At 41.1% G+C, this 22949-nt stretch overlaps 1 protein-coding gene across 2 annotated transcripts in view; it reads right to left on the bottom strand.

Moving 5' to 3' along the window:
* Positions 1 to 22949, bottom strand: part of SMYD1 (SET and MYND domain containing 1) — a 44310-nt gene extending 21361 nt beyond the window's left edge. For both annotated transcript variants that reach the window (XM_012472974.3, XM_012472975.3), the window contains exons 1-2: positions 22735 to 22949; positions 2000 to 2176 (exon numbers count right to left, since the gene is read on the bottom strand). In XM_012472974.3, the coding sequence (XP_012328397.1) occupies positions 2000 to 2176; positions 22735 to 22871 (314 nt within the window). In that variant the 5' untranslated portion in view covers positions 22872 to 22949. The remainder of the gene's footprint in view (positions 1 to 1999; positions 2177 to 22734) is intronic.

Genomic DNA, 22949 nt, shown 5'->3' with positions numbered 1-22949 from the left:
CCGAAGGTCTCTTTGTTAACTATTAGGCTGTCCATGATGAAGCCTATGACCCAGGAACACTTGAATATCCCTGCCACCCACTGAGTGCACACTTTTCAGGCACCTGGGGAGGGGGATGGTGGTCCAGGACAGATCCTGTCCCTGAGGAGAGACTTGGTTGGCAAAGCATAGGCCCTCTCCTCATTTTGCTTTTTTTTTAATTGAAATTCTAATTGAGAGAATTGCAAATTCACAGGCAGTTGGAAAACAATACAAAGAGATCCCTAGTACATTTTGCCCAGTTTTCTCCAATGGTAACATTTTGGAAAACTAATATCACAGCCAGAATTGACATTGATAACCCACCTCTATTATTCAGATTTCTTCCATTTTACTTACACTCATAAATGTGTATGTGTATTTAACTATATACAATGTCATCACCTGTGTAGCTTCATGTATCCACCTGTACAGTCAAGATACTAAACAGTGCCATCACCTCAAGGGTCCCTTCTGTCCCTCGTCTCTTTTTGTACCATTTTAATCATTTTGAAGTATACAGTTCAGTGGCATTAAACACATTCACACTGCTGTGCAACCATCACCAACCATCTGTTTCCAGAACCTTTTTCATCTTCCTGATTTCTCCTGTTTGAGTCACTGAGTTATTTCTGGAGTAATACCCTGCTTGGGACTCCAGGTGCCTGGAAACTGAGTTGTCTTTGCAGGGAGCCCAGGGCAGCACTGGGGAAAATACGACTCAGCACAGGGAAGATCTGCTGCCTCCAAATAATGGGGAAAGGGTCATGAAGTTCAGAGAATAGAGGCCAATAGGTGATTGATTTCAACTCAGTAACTATCACAGGAGGTGCCATTTACTTCAGGTCTTAAAGAATATGTAGGGTTTCAATAGATGGAATTAAGGTGCATGGGGAGGCTGACTGAGCTATTTCATCCTACAGGTTCCTAAAAATCATCAGGATATGACAATTCCATTCTGTACCTTAACTTCACACCCTATGCACAGAGTGAAAATGCTCCCAATCACCATCTCCATCTCCTTCGCCCTGAATTGCTGGCTTCCTGAGCATCTCCCTGTAGCTCAGAACCAAGCCCTACCGCAGCAGAGCCTCCAGAACTTGGGAATCCCTTGGGCTGGAGCTATTGGCCTTGAGATTTCTGATGATGGCCACCAGGAAAGGCTATTAGTTGCAAACTCAAATGCACTCTCTGTGTAACCTGTATGACCGCAGGGAGAGTGGTGCTGCTGTGACTTAGAAAGCTCTGTATTTTTTAAAGGGGGCAGATACTACTCAGCTCTAGCCTATTTTGCCAGATCTTCAGTTTTGTTTTGTTTTGTTTTGTTTTGTTTTTCAAGAGAAGCCAGAAATTCTAATTTTAAAATGTAAAACTTCCCAATTTTTAAACATTGGTGGATCAATTTAAAAATACTTGGCCCTTGGCCAGTCATGATGGTTCATAGCTGTAATCCCAGCACTTTGGGAAGTTGAGATGGGTGGATCGCTTGAGCTCAGGAGTCCGAGGCTACCCTGGGCAACACGACAAAACCCCATCTCTACAAAAAATATAAAAATTAGCCAGGTATGATGGTGCGTGCCTGTGGTCCCAGCTAGTTGAGAGGCTGAGGTGGGAAGATCACTTGAGCCTGGGAGGTTGAGGCTGCAGTGAGCTGTGATCAGGGCCCCTGCACTCCAACCTGGGCAACAGAGCAAGACCCTGGATCCAAAATACATAAATAAACTAAACTTTGGGGAGTCCTACAGAAGGAGTCTGCAAGCCAGTTTCAGCCAGTGGCTGCAGTTTGGAATCACTGCTCCCAAGAGCCAGTTTTCCCTCTTAGGCCTTAAAGCAGTGAACAGAAGTGACCATATCCAGTCTTTGAGGCTCTTTCCTGACTTGCACTCAGCTTGGTTTCCTTAGGTCTGGGAATGCAGTTGCTGCCACCATTCCAGCCTGACATTTGGGAATCCGAAGCACCATCATGGGGCCCAGCTCTCACCTGATGTTCTCATTGGGTACCTTCCCATATCTCTTGATGGCCGAACACTCATTCTTGTGGTTCAGCCAAGCATCCTTCTGGCAGGTGCGGTCGCAGTAATGGGCAAACTTGCACTGCCCACAGCGATGGAGCTTCTCCTGCCTCTTGAAGCAGGTGTGGCACACAAAATTAACAAGGCTGGAAATGGAGAGAGAAGACACATGATTGGGGGCACAGTGGAAGCAGTACCACGCAGCCGAGGGGAGAACCCAGTTCCGGTACTGGTTCAGCTGGCTGGTCCCTGTCTTTCTAAATCTCAGATTTCCACCTTCCAAAATGAGGAGTTTGGGCTTCCAAAGGTCCTTCCCAGCTATAACCCTTCCTTTAGCAATTTGTTTTTTGAGACAGAGTTTCGCTCTTGTCGCCCAGGCTGGAGTGCAATGGTGCGATCTCGGTTCACTGCAACCTCCACCTTCCAGGTTCAAGCTATTCTCCTGCCTCAGTCTCCCGAGTAGTTTGGATTACAGGCATGCGCCACCACGCCCAGCTAATTTTTGTATTTTTAGTAGAGACAGCGTTTCACCACATTGGCCAGGCTGGTCTCTAACACCTGACAAGTGATCCACCCGCCTTGGCCTCCCAAAGTGCTGGGATTACAGGCATAAGCCACCGTGCCGGGCCTAGCAAATACTTTTAAGTGACCCCTAGGTGGAGGACACTCTTACCCTCTGCATATAAACCCATCAGTGCAAGTCAGGAAGGGTAAATTCATGACCTAAGTGTGTTAGGCACTGGCAATACCACAAATTACCAGAGAAACAATTGAACATGCAGTCATCATGCAGTGTGGTGAACACAATGACACGGGAGCAGGGGGGTCCAAGACACACTGGAGAAGACACTTGAATTCTTTATGGTTCCCTCGCCCAGAGTCAAAGGTCATTGGCACTGTGTTGGAGGGGACATTTTGGTGACATATCCTTCTCATTGTTGAAATGTAGTGTCCCCCTCCCCAAAGACAACAAATCATAATAATCTACAATATGATAGGACAAGAGCATGACAGTATCATACACAAAAGAATATCTACACACCATGATATATGTCACAGTTCTGTGCATTTTGCAACAGTAAGAATGACAAGGTTACTGGTTTCACTGTCATTGACATATTCTCCCAGCTCAGAGAGAGGGTGGAAGTGATGAGGAGGAATAATGCATGCCCATTCTATGGGTGAGGCAGAGAGATGTGGGAAGGTGAGAATCCCTACCCCGTGCTTCCAGCCTCTTAGTGTTCCCATTAGAGAGCCACATGTCCCCCATGTTAAACCCATCATTCAAACAGAAAAGGGCATAGGCTTTGTAGGAAACATATTTCAGGACATAGCCTGACACCCAGAGTGAGGGAAATCTGGTATGATGCACAGAATCTCTGGGCCTCAACCTCATGCTCCTGCGATGTGGGAAAGAGAAATCCCAACCACTGAAGCAAAGAAATGATAAAAACCAGTTCAGTGATGTGCAGGGAAGCGCTGAGCTCCCTGGGAGGGAGTGGATGGGTAAACTCAGGTAGGAGTCCACAGTCTAAACAGGGACCTCAAAAGTGTAAGAACACAGGAGCTTTTAGAGTCACAGAATTCTAGAGCCTGGAGGGAGAAACTTCCACAGAACATTCAAGCACAGAAATCCTTTGTGTCCGTCCCTGGCCATGAATATTTTAATTCCCACAGTGAAAAGGAGCTCACTGTTTCTAAGAACAGTCAGTTCATTGTTGGTCAGTCCTAATTTGCAGACTTCCTCTTCATGTTAAGCTTGAATTTGCCTCCCCAGAAAACCTGCTCCTGTACCCTAATTTAGCCTTCTGGGTCCTTGCCCAGTGGAACAAGCCTGGTCAGGTCAGTTCTTCGAGAATTTGAAGACCACTGCCTTGCTTCCCATTCATTTTCTTTCTCCAAGTTAAATACTCCCAGATCCTTAAACAATTCCTTGTACATGGTTTCTAGAATTCTCACACCTTTCTGGTGGCCTCTGATATGCCTACACAGATCCCTGTAGCCAAAGCAAGGTGAGTTTAGCTGAGAAATCAAGCAACACCTGCTGGCCAGTGCCAGGGCGCCAGTGCCGGGGGTCAAGGCCTGGCCCTTGAACCTGATCCCCTAGCACAGATCCCAGTGTGGCATCAAGAAGGGGATAGACAGGTGCAGAGCCAGCTGAGGGCATTGTAGGGGCTACTGCTCTATGCTACATCCTGGGCTTCCTAAAGTCCAGGCAGTTTTCAGCTTCTGGCTGGCCAACTCAACACATTGCTGTGTCCCCATCTGCTAGGACATGCATTGCAAGTAATTTGTCAACCAACCTCAAGTTGAATGATGAAGGGAAAAAAATCATAAAGTACTTGAGAACATGAAAGGTTAGGGCTTATTTCTAATTTAGAGCCGATTCAAGGTCATCCTCATAGTAACAGCTTCCTCACTCTTACACTTGCCTTCCCTTAAGCTTTTCTAGTGAGTGAGGAAGAGTAGAATTACACTAGCATACTTAGAACTATGCAGCCCATCGTAACTAGGCCACAGAGGGTGCACCCATCCCTGAGAAGGTCATTTGTCGTTAGTGCCCCAGCAGGATAGAGCACACGGGGCCCACATGGAACCCTGGCCACTTCGTGATCTCTCTAAACCCCTGGAGATAGAGAGCTATGAATTTCTCACATCTGTCTCAGGTCAGGATTGCATTTTCTGGCAGGAGTTTGCAGTCCATTAGCAGGAACTGGACTGCTGAAAAAATCCAAGTAAATTGGATTCCAAGAAGGCTCCAAATCTTGTCTCCTGGCCAAACACAGGTGAGAACTTGGGTGTCAACACTTCACAGTTATGGTGCCCAGAACAGAGTGTACTATTCAGCTATGATGCTATGTACACTTGCGGATCTCCACATCGTGCTTCCATTAGTTTCTTTAGTGAAAAACTCGCATTAATGTAGAGTCAAATAACTGGGTGCAGTGGCTCATACCTGTAATCCCAGCACTGTGGGAACCTGAGGCAGGCGGATCACCTGAGGTCAGGAGTTTGAGACCAGCCTGGCCAACACGGTGAAACCCTGTCTCTACTAAAAATACAGAAATTATCTGGGCATGGTGGCACACACCCATAATCCCAGCTACTAGGGAGTCTGAAACAGGAGAATTGCTTAAACCCGGGAGGCAGAGGTTGCAGTGAGCCAAGAATGTACCACAGCACTCCAGCTTGGGTGACAGAGTGAGACTCTGTCTGGAAAAAAAAAAAAAAAATTTAAGGTCAAATTACAAATACAGAACCTCCCAAGCTTTCTCAAAGGTGCTGCAGTCAAGTAGAGTTTCCACTCTGTCCACACAGCATTGCATTTTCTAGACATTTTTATGAAGGTATGATTGACTACAACAAGTGTTAAAAAAAACACTTTGATAGGTTCTGACATATACATCTACCCAGAAAATCATCATCACAATCAAAATAATGAACATATCCAAGCCAGGCATGGTGGCTCATTCCTATAATTCCAGTACTTTGGGAGGCTGAGGCAGGTGAATCACCTGAGATCAGGAGTTCAAGACCAGCCTGGCCAACCCTGTCTCTACTAAAAATACAAAAATTAGCCAGGCATGGTGGCACATGCCTATAGTCCCAGCAACTTGGAAGACTGAGACAGGAGAATCGCTTGAACCAGGGGGGCAGAGGTTGCAGTGAGCCAAGATTGCACCACTGCACTCCAGCCTGGATGACAGAATGAGACTCCATCTCAAAAAAAAAAAAGAGAGAGATAATGAACGTATCCGTAAGCCCAAAAGTTCCTTTGTGACACTGAATTTTTTTAACTTGAAGTGGAGTCTTCACCTTTAGCCCTACCTGATGACTTTCAGTGTAGCATTCCAAAATGTCAAGGTCGTTTTGAATTTTATTCTGTCACCTTTTATATTGGTAAGCTAATCTCTGAGTCATCTGCAAATTTCAGAGTATGTCTTAGGTTCAGAATGAGGATGGAGGAGCAGATGCCCATTTCTGGGATATCAGGGCTTAGACCAGGAATACAAACCCAAGGCAGAAGAGAAAGGGAGGAGAGCCAGGAGATGGTCTGGAGAGGAAACAGTTAGATGCAAACACAATCATGCTGTCTGTTCCTTGTCACCTGCCACTTGTAACTCCATGCCTGTCTGTTCCAAGGTCGCCCATCAGAGAACAACCCCACACTAAAGATGCCCTAATATTTTACACCCAAATTGACTTTTCAGAATAGCCTGGTACAATATCCTCATCTTTTTATTCATATACATATATTCACACATTAAGATTTCATGTACACACTAACATGTGTGCCTACCAAACAAAAACATTATACTTCACAGTTCTCTGTTTCATGATTTAAATTTCAAACACAAATAAAAATTCCAGGTAGTCACCTAGGTGAACACCTAGGATAACAGAACTTTTGAATCTTCATCTTTACAATCACTGCTTATTTCTAATCTACTTAAAATGTGGGAATACGTGGTATCACAAAGATTGGAGACATAGACTGTGGCCAACGAAACCGGGAATAACTCTGAAGCTTAAGAACTTACTCTTGCAATGAACACATGTAGGTGAGTCCTCATGGCTGACTATATAACTGAAGGTCCTCAGAATTAACTTCCAGGAAGAAAACAGTGTTTATTAAAAGATAGGTGATTTTAAAATGTGCTAAAATAGGTTTACCCAACAGCAGTTTTTCAGAACAGACCCACACAGATTTGGGGGTGAGAAGGCGTATTTTAACCTTGATGTTGTTTAGAATTGCTGAGGATGGTGATAGCAAAAAATAGATTGACTTTTATTCTTGTTTTTAAATTCTGTGCAAAGACCCCTTTACTCAATGACGTTATTGCTGACATCACGGATGGACCCCATGCACAGCCCTGTCCTTACTTAGTCCACACTGCCTGTGAATTTTATTAGGGCAAGTTTTCCTAGCCTGGTTCCAAGGGAAAGAATATGTCTGGCCTGGCATTTGCCTCCAAGCTCCCATGAATTAACTTAATACAGTTCTAATAAGACCTGATTATAAGATAATCTATCTGCTATTAACTGTAGCTATATTATGTCCCCAAGAATAAATTCCAGTGGCATGACCCTCACGTTCTCAAAGTCACTAATAACCACTGTGACCAGGAGAAGGCTGGAGACAGAGCCTTAAAGAGCTGCAAAGCAGACTGTATCTCAGATTGGGTGATAGGGAGAATATTACACCTATATAGGTAATCATTTTTGATCTGTAATCATTTTATCAGGCCTTGGATCAATTCATGATAACTCATGAGATTCTTTGCTATCAGAGAATTAATGTTATCTCATGAGATTTTTTTTGCTATAACAAACTTCAAATGCTTTTCATAAAAAGAAAATGTGATCAATGATTTTTTTCCCCATACTGAACTTGGATGGGTTCCAAATGTGAACCACCAAATAGTTCCTCCAGGATCACAAATCTGTTTTATATCCCATTCCATAATTTTGCTAGGGCATAAAGCCAGGTTTTAAAAGTCGAGGAAAGCCAGGAAGCATTGAGTTATCTTACTTAAATTTAGGTCTCCTTTGAGATAAAGCTGACCTTTTCTCTATGCCCTCAGCTTCTGGTAGGGTTTAGCTGCAAGGCTGGAGCTGGGGAGAAGAAGGATGCAGAGTCGGGCTTCTGGAACTTCAGGGTGTACACACATCAACAGCAATTTTGTTAAAACTCAGGTTCTGATTTCGCATGTAAGGTGGGGGCTGGGATTCTGCATTTCTAACACGCTCCCAGGCAATACTGATGCTTCAACTTTGAGTACCAAGAATGTCGAGATGAGAGAAAACCCAAATCCTGCTCCTTCTGGTGGGATACGCTAAGATGTGTCAAGTAGACAGGAAAGGGAAATTTTTTGGCTTTTTTTTCAAATCTAGACAGAATTTTTTTTTAAGCCTGTCCCTCTGGTTCCCATCTCCCCTCATTGGCGTGGGGTTGAGTATTATGGAAGGTCAAACCTAGTGTTGCTCAGAGCTGGGTTCTACTCCTGACTCCAGTATCTACTGGCTGTGTGACTTTGAGCAAGTCCCCTAACTTCTCCAAGCTTTTATTTCCTTATGTGGAAATGGGAATAGCAATGCCTAGATCTTGCTATCTTTTAGACTACTGGGCCGTTACTTTTAATGAATTATACTTACTATTTTTAGAAATTCAGGCAAGAAGGAAATGACAAAGAAGTTCTGAAATCTCACCACTCTCAGAGTGATTTTAGGGTTAAAAGAAATCACATGTGTAAGGTGGTCAGCACAGAGCCAGGCACTGGATAAGTACTCAGCGGACATCAGCCCGGGCCACTCATCCTGCCTGTCACTCAGAGACGGCTGGGCCAGGTTGATCACCGAGCTCCTCTCACCCCCAGCACTGGCTCATTTTAGGCAGCTGCTGGAGAGGAAGACAACCCAGCTACAGGAGAACATCATATGGGGACAAGGGCACTCCCCTGACAGGAATGCCCATCCCTACCTCCCTTACTGCCGCCAGTGCAGGAGAGTGTCCAAATGACATGAAGTCCTGAAGCCAGGACTTTTTGGATTCCAGAGAAAGAGCATTTGTCCCAGGCAGGCTTAGCCGAGTGATCTTCAGCAAATCTCGCTTCTCCCAGTCTCATATTTCTATTCACACAAGAAGATATCAACTCCCATTTACACAGCACTTCACCATTACAAAGAGATGTTTTTATTGATTCTTTTTTAAAAAAATCTTCACAGCAACCCTTTAAAGTAGCCACGATCATTATCCTCACAGGGATATTACTATCATATCCCTAATACCGGACGCTGCTCCAAGCACAGAGGGCGGATGCAGCTACGAAGCCCACCTGCTTGGCCTGCAGCCTTGAATGTGCCCTGCTCCAGCAACTGGTCCCCTCACACTCTGCTCTGCAGCCCTGCTGGACTCTGTGATCTGTCAGAGTGAAGAGGGCTGGAAGGGCAGCTGCTGCTCAGCTCCTTGTATGGAAATAGTTGCTCATGGACAGATAAATGCAAAGACAAGGTGCCTGCATGGTGGACGAGCCCTCCAAAACCTCAGCCAGAAGAAGACTGTACCAACAGTTCAACAGCTCTGTCTTTCAGGGCTGCTTACAAACTCCCAGCCTACCAGAAGTTCTCCCCTCAAAAATTAGAGGAAAGTGTCTTTTTTTTTCTTTTTAAGAGACATGGTCTTTCTCTGTCCTCCAGGCTGGAATGCAATGGTGTAATCATGGCTCATTGCAGCCTCAAACTCCTGAGCTCAAGCGACCCTCCCACTTTAGCCTCCCAAGTTGCTGGGACTACAGGCACACACCACCATGGTCAGCTTGTTTTTATTTCTTTGTAGAGACGGGGTCTCATTATGTTGCCCAGGCTGGTCTCAAACTCCTGGGCTCAAGCGATCTGCCTGCCTCGGCTTCCCAAAATGCAGGGATTACAGGTGTGAGCCACCGCATCCAGCCTGGGGATAGGTGTCTTAAAGAAAATCCCATCCCTCAAGTACCCAGATAACTTCACAACATTTTAAACCTTTTTCTCATTCCTTCTTCTTTTCTTCTTTCCCTTTCTCTTTCCCTCTCTCCCTGCTTCTTTCTGCAAGTATTTATTGAGTATCTGTTATGTGTATTGAGCTAGGTAAAAGAGGGCCTGAAAGATAAAGGGGACACCAACCTTGCCTTCAAGCAGTCCCCAGGCTGGGCTGGGACATAAACACGTATAAACAAAGCAAGACCTACAGTCCACACCCGTGGTAACTTGCTGTAAGATTCAAGGAAGAGAGACTACTTCAACTGAGGTAGGGAAAGCAATCTCGAAAGGCAGTTACCTAGGAGATGAGAAGGCATTGTTCTGACCTCAAGAGATGGGCTGAGTTTGTACTCAGAGAAGGTGGGGGTCTTCCAGAAAGAGGCACTGATGTGAAGCAAATGTGCCCGTGTGGGTGTGTGCATATAGGAAACAAAAGTAGCTGTTGGATGAGATCACGAGATTCATGTTTGCACTGACTATTAAATACTTTGACATAAGGGAAGTCAATGGGGGCCAGGTGCAGTGGCTCACACCTGTAATCCCAGAACTGTGGGAGGCCGAGGCAGGAGGACCACTTGAGCCCAGAAGTTTGAAACCAGCCTCAGCAAAATAGTGAGACCACTGTCTCTACAAAAAAACAAAAATAAAAAAAGAGCCAGCCATGGTGGCAGACACCTGTAGTCTCAGCTACTCTAGAGGCTGAGGTGGGAAGATGGCTTGAACCCAGCAGGTAGAGGCTGCAGTGAGCCATGATTGTACCATGACACTCCAGCTTGAACAACTGAGTGAGACCCTGTCTCAAAAGAAGAATAAAACAGTTAGAAGGTACTGTTTTCTTGGATCAAACGTGGGGATTGCCAATTTATTTTTAACATCCCTTTTTTATTAAAACACCAGCTCTCAAGATTTTCTCTGCCACAGCTCACACACCCCATGAAGAGCTGTGTACATTTACATGACCCCTCAATTCATGTTTAGAACGCATTCTCGGATGCAAGTGGGTAAAGATAGCATCATTATAGGGACAACCTGACATTTGATCTAATCCATCTTTAAAAGGCAATTATTTTCAGAACTTTGAATTTAGGAATTATTGAGCAATATTTAGCAATACAGCTCACAACAGGTTGTGTAGCATGTCGATATGTCTTGCCTCGGGAGCTAAAAGTGCCAAATTAAGGGCAGAATTCAAAATCGACTGTGGTTATTCTCAACATACAATGCAAACATTTAAGGCTGTCACTTGAATACTTTTAACACTTACTCATTTTCTGAACTAATTGTTCTGGAATTTCTCTAATCCTTTTATTAAATTATTTCCATTTATAGCATCATTTATCCCCCACTAACCAACCACCAGCTGTTATCAGATTAAAGGCCACATTTGTGTTTGTGTGTCTGCCAGGGCTAGTCCTGACATTCCCACAGGCTCACACAGTATTACACTGGCTAAACCCCACCGGCTCTGCTGCACCTAACAAAGTTCATAACTGGTTCCATTTTCCAAAAAAGCCTAATTGACAATAATTTCTTTACAAATACTCAACTTTTCCCCACTATCTTTTTCCCCATACACACACACACACACACACACACACAACCAGAATAATTTAGATATTTTATTTAAAGAGCTTTAAAAGAAGTCCACTAACTGTCCTTGCTCCTTAACATATTTTGTGATGAATTGGAAATTAGAAAATTCTTATTTTTGGGGTACACTAAATAATAGCCCACCCCCCAAATTGTCAATGTCCTAATCCTCAGAACCTGTAAATAGGTTACATTACATGGCAAAGGGACTTTGCATGTGTGGTTAAGTTAAAGACCTTGAGACGAGGACAGTTTCCCGAATTACCAGGGTGGGCCTAACATAATTGCAAGTCCTTATAAGAGGAGGCAGGAGGTTGGAGCGGGACAAGATGTTACACTGCTGGCTTTAAAGATGTAGGAAGGGGGCCACGAGCCAAGGAATGTGGGCAGCCTCAAGAAGATGGAGATAGCAAAAATCAGAAGTGTCAGTCTGTTTTAGACTTCTAACCTCCAGAACTATAAGATAATAAATTTGTGTTGTTTTCAGCCATTGAAGTTACAATAGTTTTTCACAGCAGCAAAAGGAACTTACACTTTGGGAGGCTGAGGCAGGATTGTTTGAGCTCAGAAGGCCAAGTTTACAGGGAACTGAGATCATGCCACTGTACTCCGGCCTGGGTGAGACTCTGCCTCAAAAAAACAACAAAAGGAACTAATGCATTATTTTATTACCACTTTTTTCCTTTTTAATCACATGTATACTCCTGTTTCTTACCTACTAGTTTCTAGATCTAGCCCATAGGCCAGAACCAGCTTTTGATCCTTCTGAAATTGATGGATGGATGCTCTTCCTTTTATTAAAAAGAAATATTGTTAATTGAATGAACAAGAACAAAAGGAAATTAAGTAAACAATGCTGTGAAGACCACTTGTGAGGCTGCTGGGGCAGTGAGAAGTGATGCTTAGACAGGATGCAGGAGACCCAGTCCTGCTGAGTCATCCCTGTGTGACCTGGGGAAGGCCATGACCTCTCTAAGCCTCAGTTTCCCCATCTGTAACAGGGAACTGAATAAATTCAGTGGTTCTTGGCCTTCTTCTGGGTTAAGAACCATTTGAAAGTGATGAAAGCTATGCATGTTCTCCCCAGAAATAAGAAGCATGTATGTACCTCCACACACACTGTGATTCTTCAATTATAGGTATTTCCCTCGTTAAGGATCCATGGATCCAAGTTAGGAATCCCAGGCTAGATAAACCCTAAATTCAAGACAAACTAGATAAACTCTAAACTCTGCGACTGTTAAAAAGCAATAACTGAATACCACTTTGGCTCCTAGCATTGCCCACAAGCACCATTCTTGTGCCATTTCTTGTATTTGATGCTAAAATAAAATAATCATCAGAGTAAGCTCCCTTCCTCACCTAGCCTAGCATTCCTCTCCTGCTGCACTGGAACCCTTTGCATGCATTGAAGAAATCATGTAACCCATAGACTCTTAGGCTGAAAGAGAGCTTCAGAGTCATATGATTTAAGTCCCCTTCTGTTGCCCACTCTCCTTGTATGGCATCCTTGCCACCTCTTCACCAGGAAATGAATAACAGCCTTGAAAATAACCCTTTCCATCTCCAGACAGCATTGACAGTCCTGTTTTATACATTGGGCAATTGAGCTCTGAGTCTTAGGGCTGTTTTTCTTCCTATTTTGACCTGAAATCTGACTCTGTAACTTCTGTTTAAGGCACATGGTTCTAATCCTTCAATAAAAAAAAAAAGGTTCAGAATGCTCTTTTTTTTCCAAATGACAGTTCATTATTTGTAGATAGCTATTAGGAGAATAGATTCGCCAACTTTACCTTACTACACCATGCTTCAAATGCCTTCACCTGCTTGATTCTGAACCCACTGCATTTTGGCCACATATCTATGAGGTATGGATATTGTTTGAAGGTAATAATTATTATGGTGCTGATGGTGATGGTGAAAATGTAACTTTATTCTCTTACAATAAATTGTCTTTGACGGATTTTAGTCTGTGGATCAATTGGGTGATGTAGGTGATTGATTTCAGAGTTTGAAAAGGATGGAGGTTCTACTTTGGGAGTCTAGAAGAGTCTTTCCAGGACCAACCAGAGAAAAGATAGGGATCCAATCTCCCTGCTGAAAGCATGAAGCACTTGCAAGGCTAAAATCATTTATCTTCTCATTCTACTTGACATGAAATGAATTAAATAAGCTAAAGATGAAAAATGAAAGAATACAACGACAATAAGGAACTAGAATAAAAATAAACTAGTGAGACAAAAAAAAGAAATTTAAAGCTTAGATATCATTTTTAAAGGTATACATAAAAATAAGATAAAAGAAAATATGCAACATTTTTAAAAGACAAAACAAAATGATTACTATAAAACAACCAAAATTAAAATAAAAGAATTTAGATCGAGACCGTCCTGGTCAACAAGGTGAAACCCCGTCTCTACTAAAAATACAAAAATTAGCTGGGCATGGTGGTGCATGCCTGTAATCCCAGCTACTCGGGAGGCTGAGGCAGGAGAATTGCTTGAACCCAGGAGGCGGAGGTTGCGGTGAGCCGAGATTGCGCCATTGCACTCCAGTCTGGGTAACAACAGCAAAACTCCACCTCAAAAAAAAAAAAAAAGAATTTAAACATCTTAGAAGAACTAGACATAAAGGAATAATAAACAAATAAGTTACATATGTAATTAAAAATTGAGAGCATCAAAAGAAAACAGACAATTTATAAAAGAATAAATGTTGGAGAGATCCAAGATGGCTGATTACTAACAGCTCAGGATTGTAGCTCCCAGTGAAAGTGCAGAGAATGAGAGGACGTCACACTTTCAGATGAATTTTTGTTGCTCATGGACCAGGAGATTCCCAGCGGAGGAGCCCCACGGGTCGCCAGTGCAACTCTTGTGGCCAGGGCGGCAGTTTTGCCGGTGCCCCAGCGTAGTGGTTCCTGGTGCAGAGTAAATGGGACTGGGTCCCCTTTTGGTCGATGTTTGGAGCTCCGAGAAGGCAGAGTCGCCTATTCAGCTGATTGAAAAAGCGACTCAAGAAGGAAGCCAGACCGGAGATTCCCGGGCAGAAAAGCACCATGAATCTTAATGCCACTGTTTAAGCTGGCACAGTGGGTTGCTCAGATTTCGGCGCTGGGAATCAACAAGTTGGACGTCCACTCAGAGACCTAATTTGAAAGTCGGTAATTACAAAGACAACAGGTGGATAAATTTACAATGACGGGAAGAAATCAGCGTAAAAAGGCTGAGAATACCCAAAATCAGAATGCCTCTCTCCTCTACAGGGGATCACAGTTCCTCATCAACAAGGGAACAAGGCCTGATGGAGAACGAGTGTGTTCCATTAACAGAATTAGGCTTCAGAAGGTGGATAATAAGAAACTTCAGTGAGTTAAAAGAACATGTTCTAGCCCAATGTAAAGAAACTAAGAACCTTGAAAAAAGGTTTGACAAAATCCTAACGAGAATAGACAATTTAGAGAGGAATATAAGTGAATTAATGGAACTGAAGAATACAATACGAGAACTCCGTGAAGTATGCACAGGTTTTAACAGTCGAATTGATCAAGCAGAAGAAATGATATCAGAGGTCGAAGACCAACTTAATGAAATGAAACGAGAAGACAAGATTAGAGAAGAAAGAGTAAAAAGGAATGAGCAAAGTCTCCAAGAAATATGGGACTATGTGAAAAGACCTAATTTATGTTTGATAGGTGTACCTGAATGTCATGAAGAGAATGAATCCAAGCTGGAAAATATTCTTCAGGATATTATTCAGGAAAATTTTCCTAACCTAGTAAGGCAGGACAATACTCAACTCCAGGTAATACAGAGAACACCACAAAGATATTCCTCAAGTAGAGCAACCCCAAGACACATAATCGTTAGATTCACTAGAGTTGAAATAAAGGAGAAAATTCTAAAGGCAGCTAGAGAGAAAGGTCAGGTTACCCATAAAGGGAAGCCTATCAGACTCACAGCAAATCTCTCAGCAGAAACTTTACAAACTAGAAGAGAGTGTGGGTCAATATTCAATATCCTCAAAGAGAAAAATTTTCAACCCAGAATCTCATATCCAGTCAAACTAAGCTTCATAAATGAAGGAAAAATAAAATTTTTCATGAACAAGCAAGCACTCAGAGATTTCATCACCACCAGGCCTGCTTTACAAGAGCTTCTGAAAGAAGCACTATACACAGAAAGGAACAACCAGTATCAGTCATCCCAAAAACTTACCAAAAGATAAAGAGTATCTTCATAATGAAGAATCTATATCAACTAATGGGAAAAATAGCCAGCTAGCATTAAACAACAATATTAAACTCACGAATATCAGTATTAATCCTAAATTTAAATTGATTAAATGTCCCAATCAAAGATACAGACAGGTAAATTGAATAAAAAGTCAAAACCCATCAGTACGCTGTATCCAGATCCATCTCGTAAGCAAGGACATACTAAGACTTAAAACAAAGAGTTGGTGGAAGACTTACCAATCAAATGGAGAGAAAAAAAAAAAAAAAACCAGGAGTTGTAACTTTCGTCTCTGACAAAAATAGACTTTAATAGTAACAAAGACTAAAAGAAACAAAGAAGGACATTACATAATGCTAAAAGGATCAATGCAACAACAGGAGTCAATGATCACAAATATATATGCACCCAATACAGGAGCACCCAGATACATAAGACAAGTTCTTAATGACTTATAAAGAGACTTGGACTCCCGCACAATAATAGCGGGAGACTTTGACACCACATTGTTAATATTCGATGGATCAACGCGATAGAAAATTAACAGGGACATCTATGATTTGAACTCAGACCTGGAACAAGTAAACTCAGTGAATATTTATGAATTCTCCACCTCAGGTCTATAGAACATACATTTTTCTCAGTATTACATTACACCTATTTTGAAAGTGACCACATAATTGGAAGTAAATCACTCTTCAGCATTTGCATAGCATTTCACAGACTTAAATGAAATGTTGGTTGGCTGTTTGTTATTTTCTTTCCTTATTCCTTTTATCCTTATGCACGATAATTCCTTATGCACAATTATCGGCATAAAAGAGGTTTTTAATACCTATTTTTAGATTGCATTCCAGTTTGCACAATAGAGCAAGACTCCTGTTCTCTCTTCCCCTTTCTCTTTCTCTTTCTTTCTTTCTTTCTTCTTTTACTCTTCTCCCTCACTTCCTCTTTCCCTCCCTCTCTCCCTTCTTCCTTCCTTGATTAAAAAAAAAAAAGAATAAATGTTAATGACCAGTAAAAAAAAACTTTAACTCTAATAATAAAAATTCATGTTAAAACAATACTAAAATAAGTTTTAACAGATTAAGTTGATACACATGAAAAAGTAAAAAGTAGTTTTCTGTGTTGACCAGTATTGAAATGAGGAGACAACCCCTGTGCTCTAGTAGAAAAATGTATGATCTCCTTTGGTGAGGTCATTTGGAAATCTATATCAAAAGCCCTAAAAATGTCTTTTGAATTCAAAATTTGTACTTGTAGGAGTTTGTTTTTAATACATAATCAGTGATATATGGGAAGATCTACTAGGAAAAAGCAGAGCAAACCCTTGATATCCAAAACACGGCACCTACAAATTAGTTCAGTCCTTGTTGAAAGCAGCCTGGAGATTTCTCAAAAAACTAAAACTAGAATTATCATTTGACCCAGTAATCCCATTACTGAATATCTACCTGAAGGAAAATAAATTATTCTACCGAAAACACACCTGCTCTCCTATGTTTATCACAGCACTATCTCTAATAGCAAAGACATGGAAACAACCAAGGTGCCCATCAATGGTGGATTGTATAAAGAAAATGTGGTGCATATATACCATATAATACTACACAGTCATTAAAAAAGAAGACAATCATGTCCTTTGCATCAACATGGGTGCAACTGGAGGCCATTCTTCTAAGCAAATTAATACAGAAACAGAAAACCAAATAACATGTTTTCATTTTAAACACTGAGAACATATGTACACAAAAATGTGAAAAATAAACACTGGAGATTCCAAACGGGGAAAGGGTGAGGGAGGGTCAAGGGTTGAAAAGCTATCTATAAGGTACTATATTCACTACTTGGGCAAGTGGACTATTAGAAACCCAAACCTCAGCATCACACAATATGTTCATTTAACAAACCTGCATATGTACCCCCAAAATCTAAAATAAAAATAAAAATAAAAATATGGCATCTAATTAAATTAATATATGAGTCAACAAAATTAATACCATGAAGCCATTAAAATGGTGTAAAAGGATATTAATTTTGAAAATTATTCATAACATATCATGAAGTAAATAAAACACATTACAAAATAATCCAACTTTTTTGAGAGAAAAAGTATATACAATTCAATTACATTGAACCTAAAATTATTAAATGCACCATTTTTATTCAGTACTAAGAAATCATTAAAAATCTGCCAATTAGGCCGGGCACGTTAGCTCCCACCTGCAATTTCAGCACTTTGGGAGGCTGAGGCGGGTGGATCACTTGAGGCCAGGAGTTCAAGACCAGCTTGGCCAACATGGTTAAACCCCGTCTCTTAAAAAAAAAAAAAAATCTACCAATTAAACCATGATGAGCCATAGGTTTTAAGATACATTATGATTTCAGAGAAGTTAAAATAAAATACATATTCTGGAATTTATAAATATAGCACATTACAGATGTCCCATTTTCCTTCCATTCTGAAATAAACTTCTTTTCCCATATTTTAATATCTGTAATTTAGGGATGCATCTTACAATCAAAGTATACATTTAATGTAGTGTCTCTGCTGGGTGCGGTGGTTCACACCTGTAATCCCAGCACTTTGGGAGGCCAAGGACAGCAGATCACTTGAGGCCAGGATTTCGAGCAGCCTGGCCAACATAGTGAAACCCTGTCTCTACTAAAAATACAAAAATTAGTCAGGTGTGGTGGCATGCACCTGTAGTTCCAGCTACTCTGGAGGCTGAAGCAGGAGAATTGCTTGAGCCCAGGTGGCAGAGGTTGCAGTGAGCTGAGATCTCACCACTGCACTCCAGTTTAGGTGACAGAGCAAGACTCTGTCAAAGAGAATATAAAATATAATTAGTTATGTGGCTGTGAGTGTTATAATTTTAAAAATCTGCAGGGACACAATATAGAGACATAGAGTTTTTTTCATGGGGGTGATTCACTGGACGGGTGATTGGCTTCGTAGAATTATAAGAGGTAGCAGTCAGGCTGTTAAGATTAGAAGGGGTGACGTCAGCAGGTCAGAAGAGAAGATTAATGAGAAGTTTGATGAGTTATTGTTGAATTGGTTTAAAAACAGTAGGGTAGTAAGGCCGATAAATAGGCTGTGGGTAGTCATGTTGCTTCAGATTATGGAATTTTTAGAGAATCATGTCATTGGTAACAATATAATTGTTGGAATGATAATTTTTAGCATTAAAGTAAATTTAGATTTTGTACATAATCTAGGCCATCTCAAAAAATAAAAATTATAATAATAATAATAAAGCGTTTCTTCCAGGACCCCCACCCCACTTACAACTCATCAGAATCAAGAAAATATTTTATATGCATTGTATTTGCATCACACAACAAGGAGGACATACACCAGAATGTTAATAGTCGGGCTTTTTTCCCAAATTGTAAGATTGCAGAGAATTATTTTCTTCCTGAACTACAACAACAAAAACTAGCACTGCAAATTCCCAGATTGGCCCCATGCTATGTAGAAGCTAACAGGATCACTTGGGCTAAGGTACTGCAGAGCTCCCACTCACTGTTCTCCCGAGAACTGGGAACCTTCAGAGTGGAGAGTTAAAGGGGCAGAGAACAACCTTTACCAGCTCATGCATCATCCCCAGTATCTCAACTACTGTAAAATACTGTGTCCAAAAAAGGCAACTCCTTGGTAAAGGTACTTCACTCCCTTCCAGCAACCAACCATAACACCTAAGGGGGTGGCAAATAAATTCTAGTTCCCACTGATTGGTAGCAGCACCCTGGAGGACCTGCTGGAAGGGATTCTGAGGCCAAGTTGGAGTACAGGAGGAAGGTGTGCCTGATTGATCAGTCATGCCTAGCACTTAACCCAAGCACTACTAGCGAGGCTGAAAGAATTTTCCCAGCTTTATTCTTGCTCTCTTACCTTTAAGAAGAGTACCTGTTTTTTCAACTATCAAAGGTGAAGTGATCCTAACCAGACTAAGGACCGTAATTTGAGGGCCTAGATTGTTACTGTTAACGCTAAACTAAGCCCATTCTAGCAAAAACACAATTCAGGTTTACCAATCAGCATTTCACAGTATGGCATATTTTAAAGCCAAATATCACATATATTACTGGCCCAGTAATTACATTCCTGTGATACACACCTCATGTATCTGCTTTCCAAGAGATAAGAACAAAAATGTTCATAGCAACCATTCACAGGAGAATGGAAAAATAAACTGTGGTACACAGACACACACAAAATTTATTTGCTTTATTAGTTTCACAAAACCATACAGATGAATAATAAACATTTGAGTGAAAGAAGCAAGTGGCATAAAACCACATATAATATTGTACCTTTGTTTAAAAGATCAAAAACAAAACATAAAAACTAAATTATATATTGGTTAGAAATATATGACTGTGATAAAACTATTACTTTTTTTTTTTTTTGAGACAGAGTTTCGCTCTGTCACCTAGGCTGGAGTGCAGTGGCACGATCTTGGCTCACTACAACCTCTGCCTCCCAGGTTCAAGCAATTCTCCTACCTCTGCCTTCCAAGTAGCTGGAATTATAGGAACCTGCCATCGTACCTGGCTAATTTTCATATTTTTGTAGAGACATGGTTTCACCATGTTGGTCAGGCTAGTCTTGAACTCCTGACTTCAGGTGATCCACCTGCCTTGGTCTCCCAAAGTGCTGGGATTGCAGTAGTGAGCCACCGAGCTCCTGGACAAAACTATTATTTAAAAGGCAGTAGAATATGCAACACAAAACCTAGGATAATTACATTTGGGGCAGATACGTGACAGGATAGAGAAGATGTAACATATTGGAATAGTCTAGTTAAGTTGGTTTGGTATTGATTTATTGCTATGCTTTATATAATATATGTTAGAATATATACAATATAATATATAATATATATGTTAGAATATATAATATATATTTTTTGAAAGAATTAATTTTCATTTAATGCAGTGCTTAACTAAAAATAAAAGCTTTCTCCACATTTGTGTGGAAGAGTAGGAAAGCCTGTCTTGCAATAATGTAGATTAGAACAAGCCAGTTTTGTAGAGTGACTTTTGTGGGTGACTCAGTCCCATCTCTGCAATTAAGTTTCTCATCTATGGTGGCTGAGCCTCACCAGGAGCCTAAAATGCATAAAACTTTCCTTTAATGCCTCTTTGGGTTGTCTCTGGTATAACCAAAGAAAGCACAGCTCCCTCATCTGTGCAGTGACAAGTTTAGGTAAAGCATTTAAAAAAAAAAAAAAAACCTATCTCTTTTAGATTTTTTTCAATCATTTTAAAGGTCATTTATAGTACTTATCCTACTTTTATTACTATTGTAAAAATAATATATGATTTTATGTAGTATTTATCTGCAATGTACATGAAGGCTGTTTTTATAGTTGTTACTTCAAATGAATGACTAATTATTTTTAATAACAAAAACCTGGAAACAATCCAAATGTCCAGTCATCAGCAGGCAACAGAAGAACATGCCGCCCTTAAGTACTATGTTTCTGAAGAGTTTATAAAGAAAATGTCAAAATTATTAAATGAAAAAACATAGTAGCTTGTATAATGAGTATATTATAGCCAAATGAAACTTTAAAACAAGCTGAAAATAGAAACCTAATGTGTTAAGAGTGGTTATCTTTGTGTGATGTCTTACTTCTTCTTTCTAAATTTTCTAAAATGACAATAACTTGCTTTTATAATGGAACGAAAGCCCATTCAACTTTAACCTTCTTGAAATGGAACTGATTGGCTAGATTGACTTTGGGGAATTGGACGCAGCAAATGGAGATGTTCTTAGCAAGGCAACGCAGTAACTCACTGGCAGCACCAGGATTAGTGTTGACAGTCCCTGTTTTTCTGGCTTGTGTTTTCACTCTGGATCCAGCTGGTTCCCTAACTGTACTCATCCCTCACCTGAGACACACACACACACACACACACACACACACACACACGAAATAAGACAGCTTCCCCTGAAAAGGTCACCTCAGCCCCTTATATTCCTCCGGTGGTAGTAAGCCATATGCCCCAGTTCGCACCCTTTTCCCTGAAGGTCTTAGTGGTCAGGAAGAAAAGAGAATGTGAATGCTAATTAAGGTATCTCTGAGAAGCAGTGAGCTTTCCCAGGGTGGTCAGTGCAGCCAGCCAACCACAAAGCCTAGATTATCAGACTCAAACCACATAGATGTCAAGCAGGTCACCCCTACTTTGATCTCAGAAAATATTGTCATTTTAAGGTAATCACCATGTAGGTTTGATTAAAATTAGGATTTATTACTAATGTAGAAGTTTGGTAGCCTAGTGTGGCCAAGGTCATGAGCAAACAGAAATGTAAATTTAATAGAGTCTGTTTGGAGAGCCTATAAAACTGAAAACATCACAGCCTATGGCCCAGCAATTCCTCTTCTAGTCGTATGACCTAGAGAACAATCGCACATATGTACAAGTAGACATGATCAAGGATTTTCATTGCTTGTTTTCATGAAAAATTAAAAACTACCAATGTCTCTCAATAGAGGAGTGGATAAATAAAATGTTATATATTTATAGGGTGAAATATTTAAAATTAAGATTGGTGATCCATATAGCATATGAATACATATGGCTAGCTCTACTTGGAGTTAAAGGAAATAGATCTTTGGGAATTTAAAAGAAGTGTCTATAGATTTATGGTTCCTGCAAGGATAGACATCACAAATGTGCTGTTTAGGGAAAAGAGCAAGTTCTAAAATGACATCTGAAGTATGATACCATTTCTGAAAAAAAAAAATTACAGCCATCCATTTTGACAAGTACAGATATATGTATGTAATAGCACAGGAACATTCCAGAAGGAAATACACTGAAGTAATAGCAGGGGCAATATCTGAGGAAAAGCAGGGGGAACTGGGATTGGGTGATATTCTGATTTTTCAAGGGTGAATGGATTCCTGGGTTATTCATAATTATAAACATACAAATAATTTATAATTTTTAAAAATCTCAGCAATTACTTTATCTGGTAATATATTTATAATATCAAAAAAAAGCTAAAAACATAGAGCTTTCTATCAGAAAATGTTACCCACAGCACCACACGCACCTTTCCACCTCCAGCACACCCTCCCAGCCAAGTTGACCGGTGTTGGGAGAAAGTGCCCCCAAAGCCTTTGCTCACCTTCACCATCCTTCTAGGAGCCACAGCAAATCACACTGACAATGACCCCTTGCAGAAAAATTTATGCCACAAAAATTAGCTCTCAGAAGTATTATTTTATTCAAAAAAGAGCACATGAATTTTATTCCTTCCCCTGATGATTTCTGAGAGCAAAGTATTTTAGAGTTTGGCACCAGCCAAACCAACAGGAGAGAAGGCAACTCCCCACATTTCATACCTGTCAAAAACCACTGCGGAATAAGCCCGCTCAGCAAAGATGACATCCGCAGCCCAGAACTCCTTGGTGGCCTTCAGACCCCTGCCTTTGCCCTCAGCAGTGAAGACCTCCACGTTCTCCATTCTCCCTATTGTCATCTCAGAGTGTCAGGCCAGCGCGGCAGATATTTAACACTGAGCCAAGTCTCTTGTCATTGCTATTTCAGCACCTCCAGC

Source organism: Aotus nancymaae, unplaced genomic scaffold (genome assembly GCF_030222135.1).
Source record: "Aotus nancymaae isolate 86718 unplaced genomic scaffold, 86718_ANA_hifiasm-v0.15.2.pri h1tg000017l, whole genome shotgun sequence".
Lineage (NCBI taxonomy): Eukaryota > Metazoa > Chordata > Mammalia > Primates > Aotidae > Aotus > Aotus nancymaae.
This window is presented reverse-complemented; position numbering and strand designations above follow the sequence as displayed.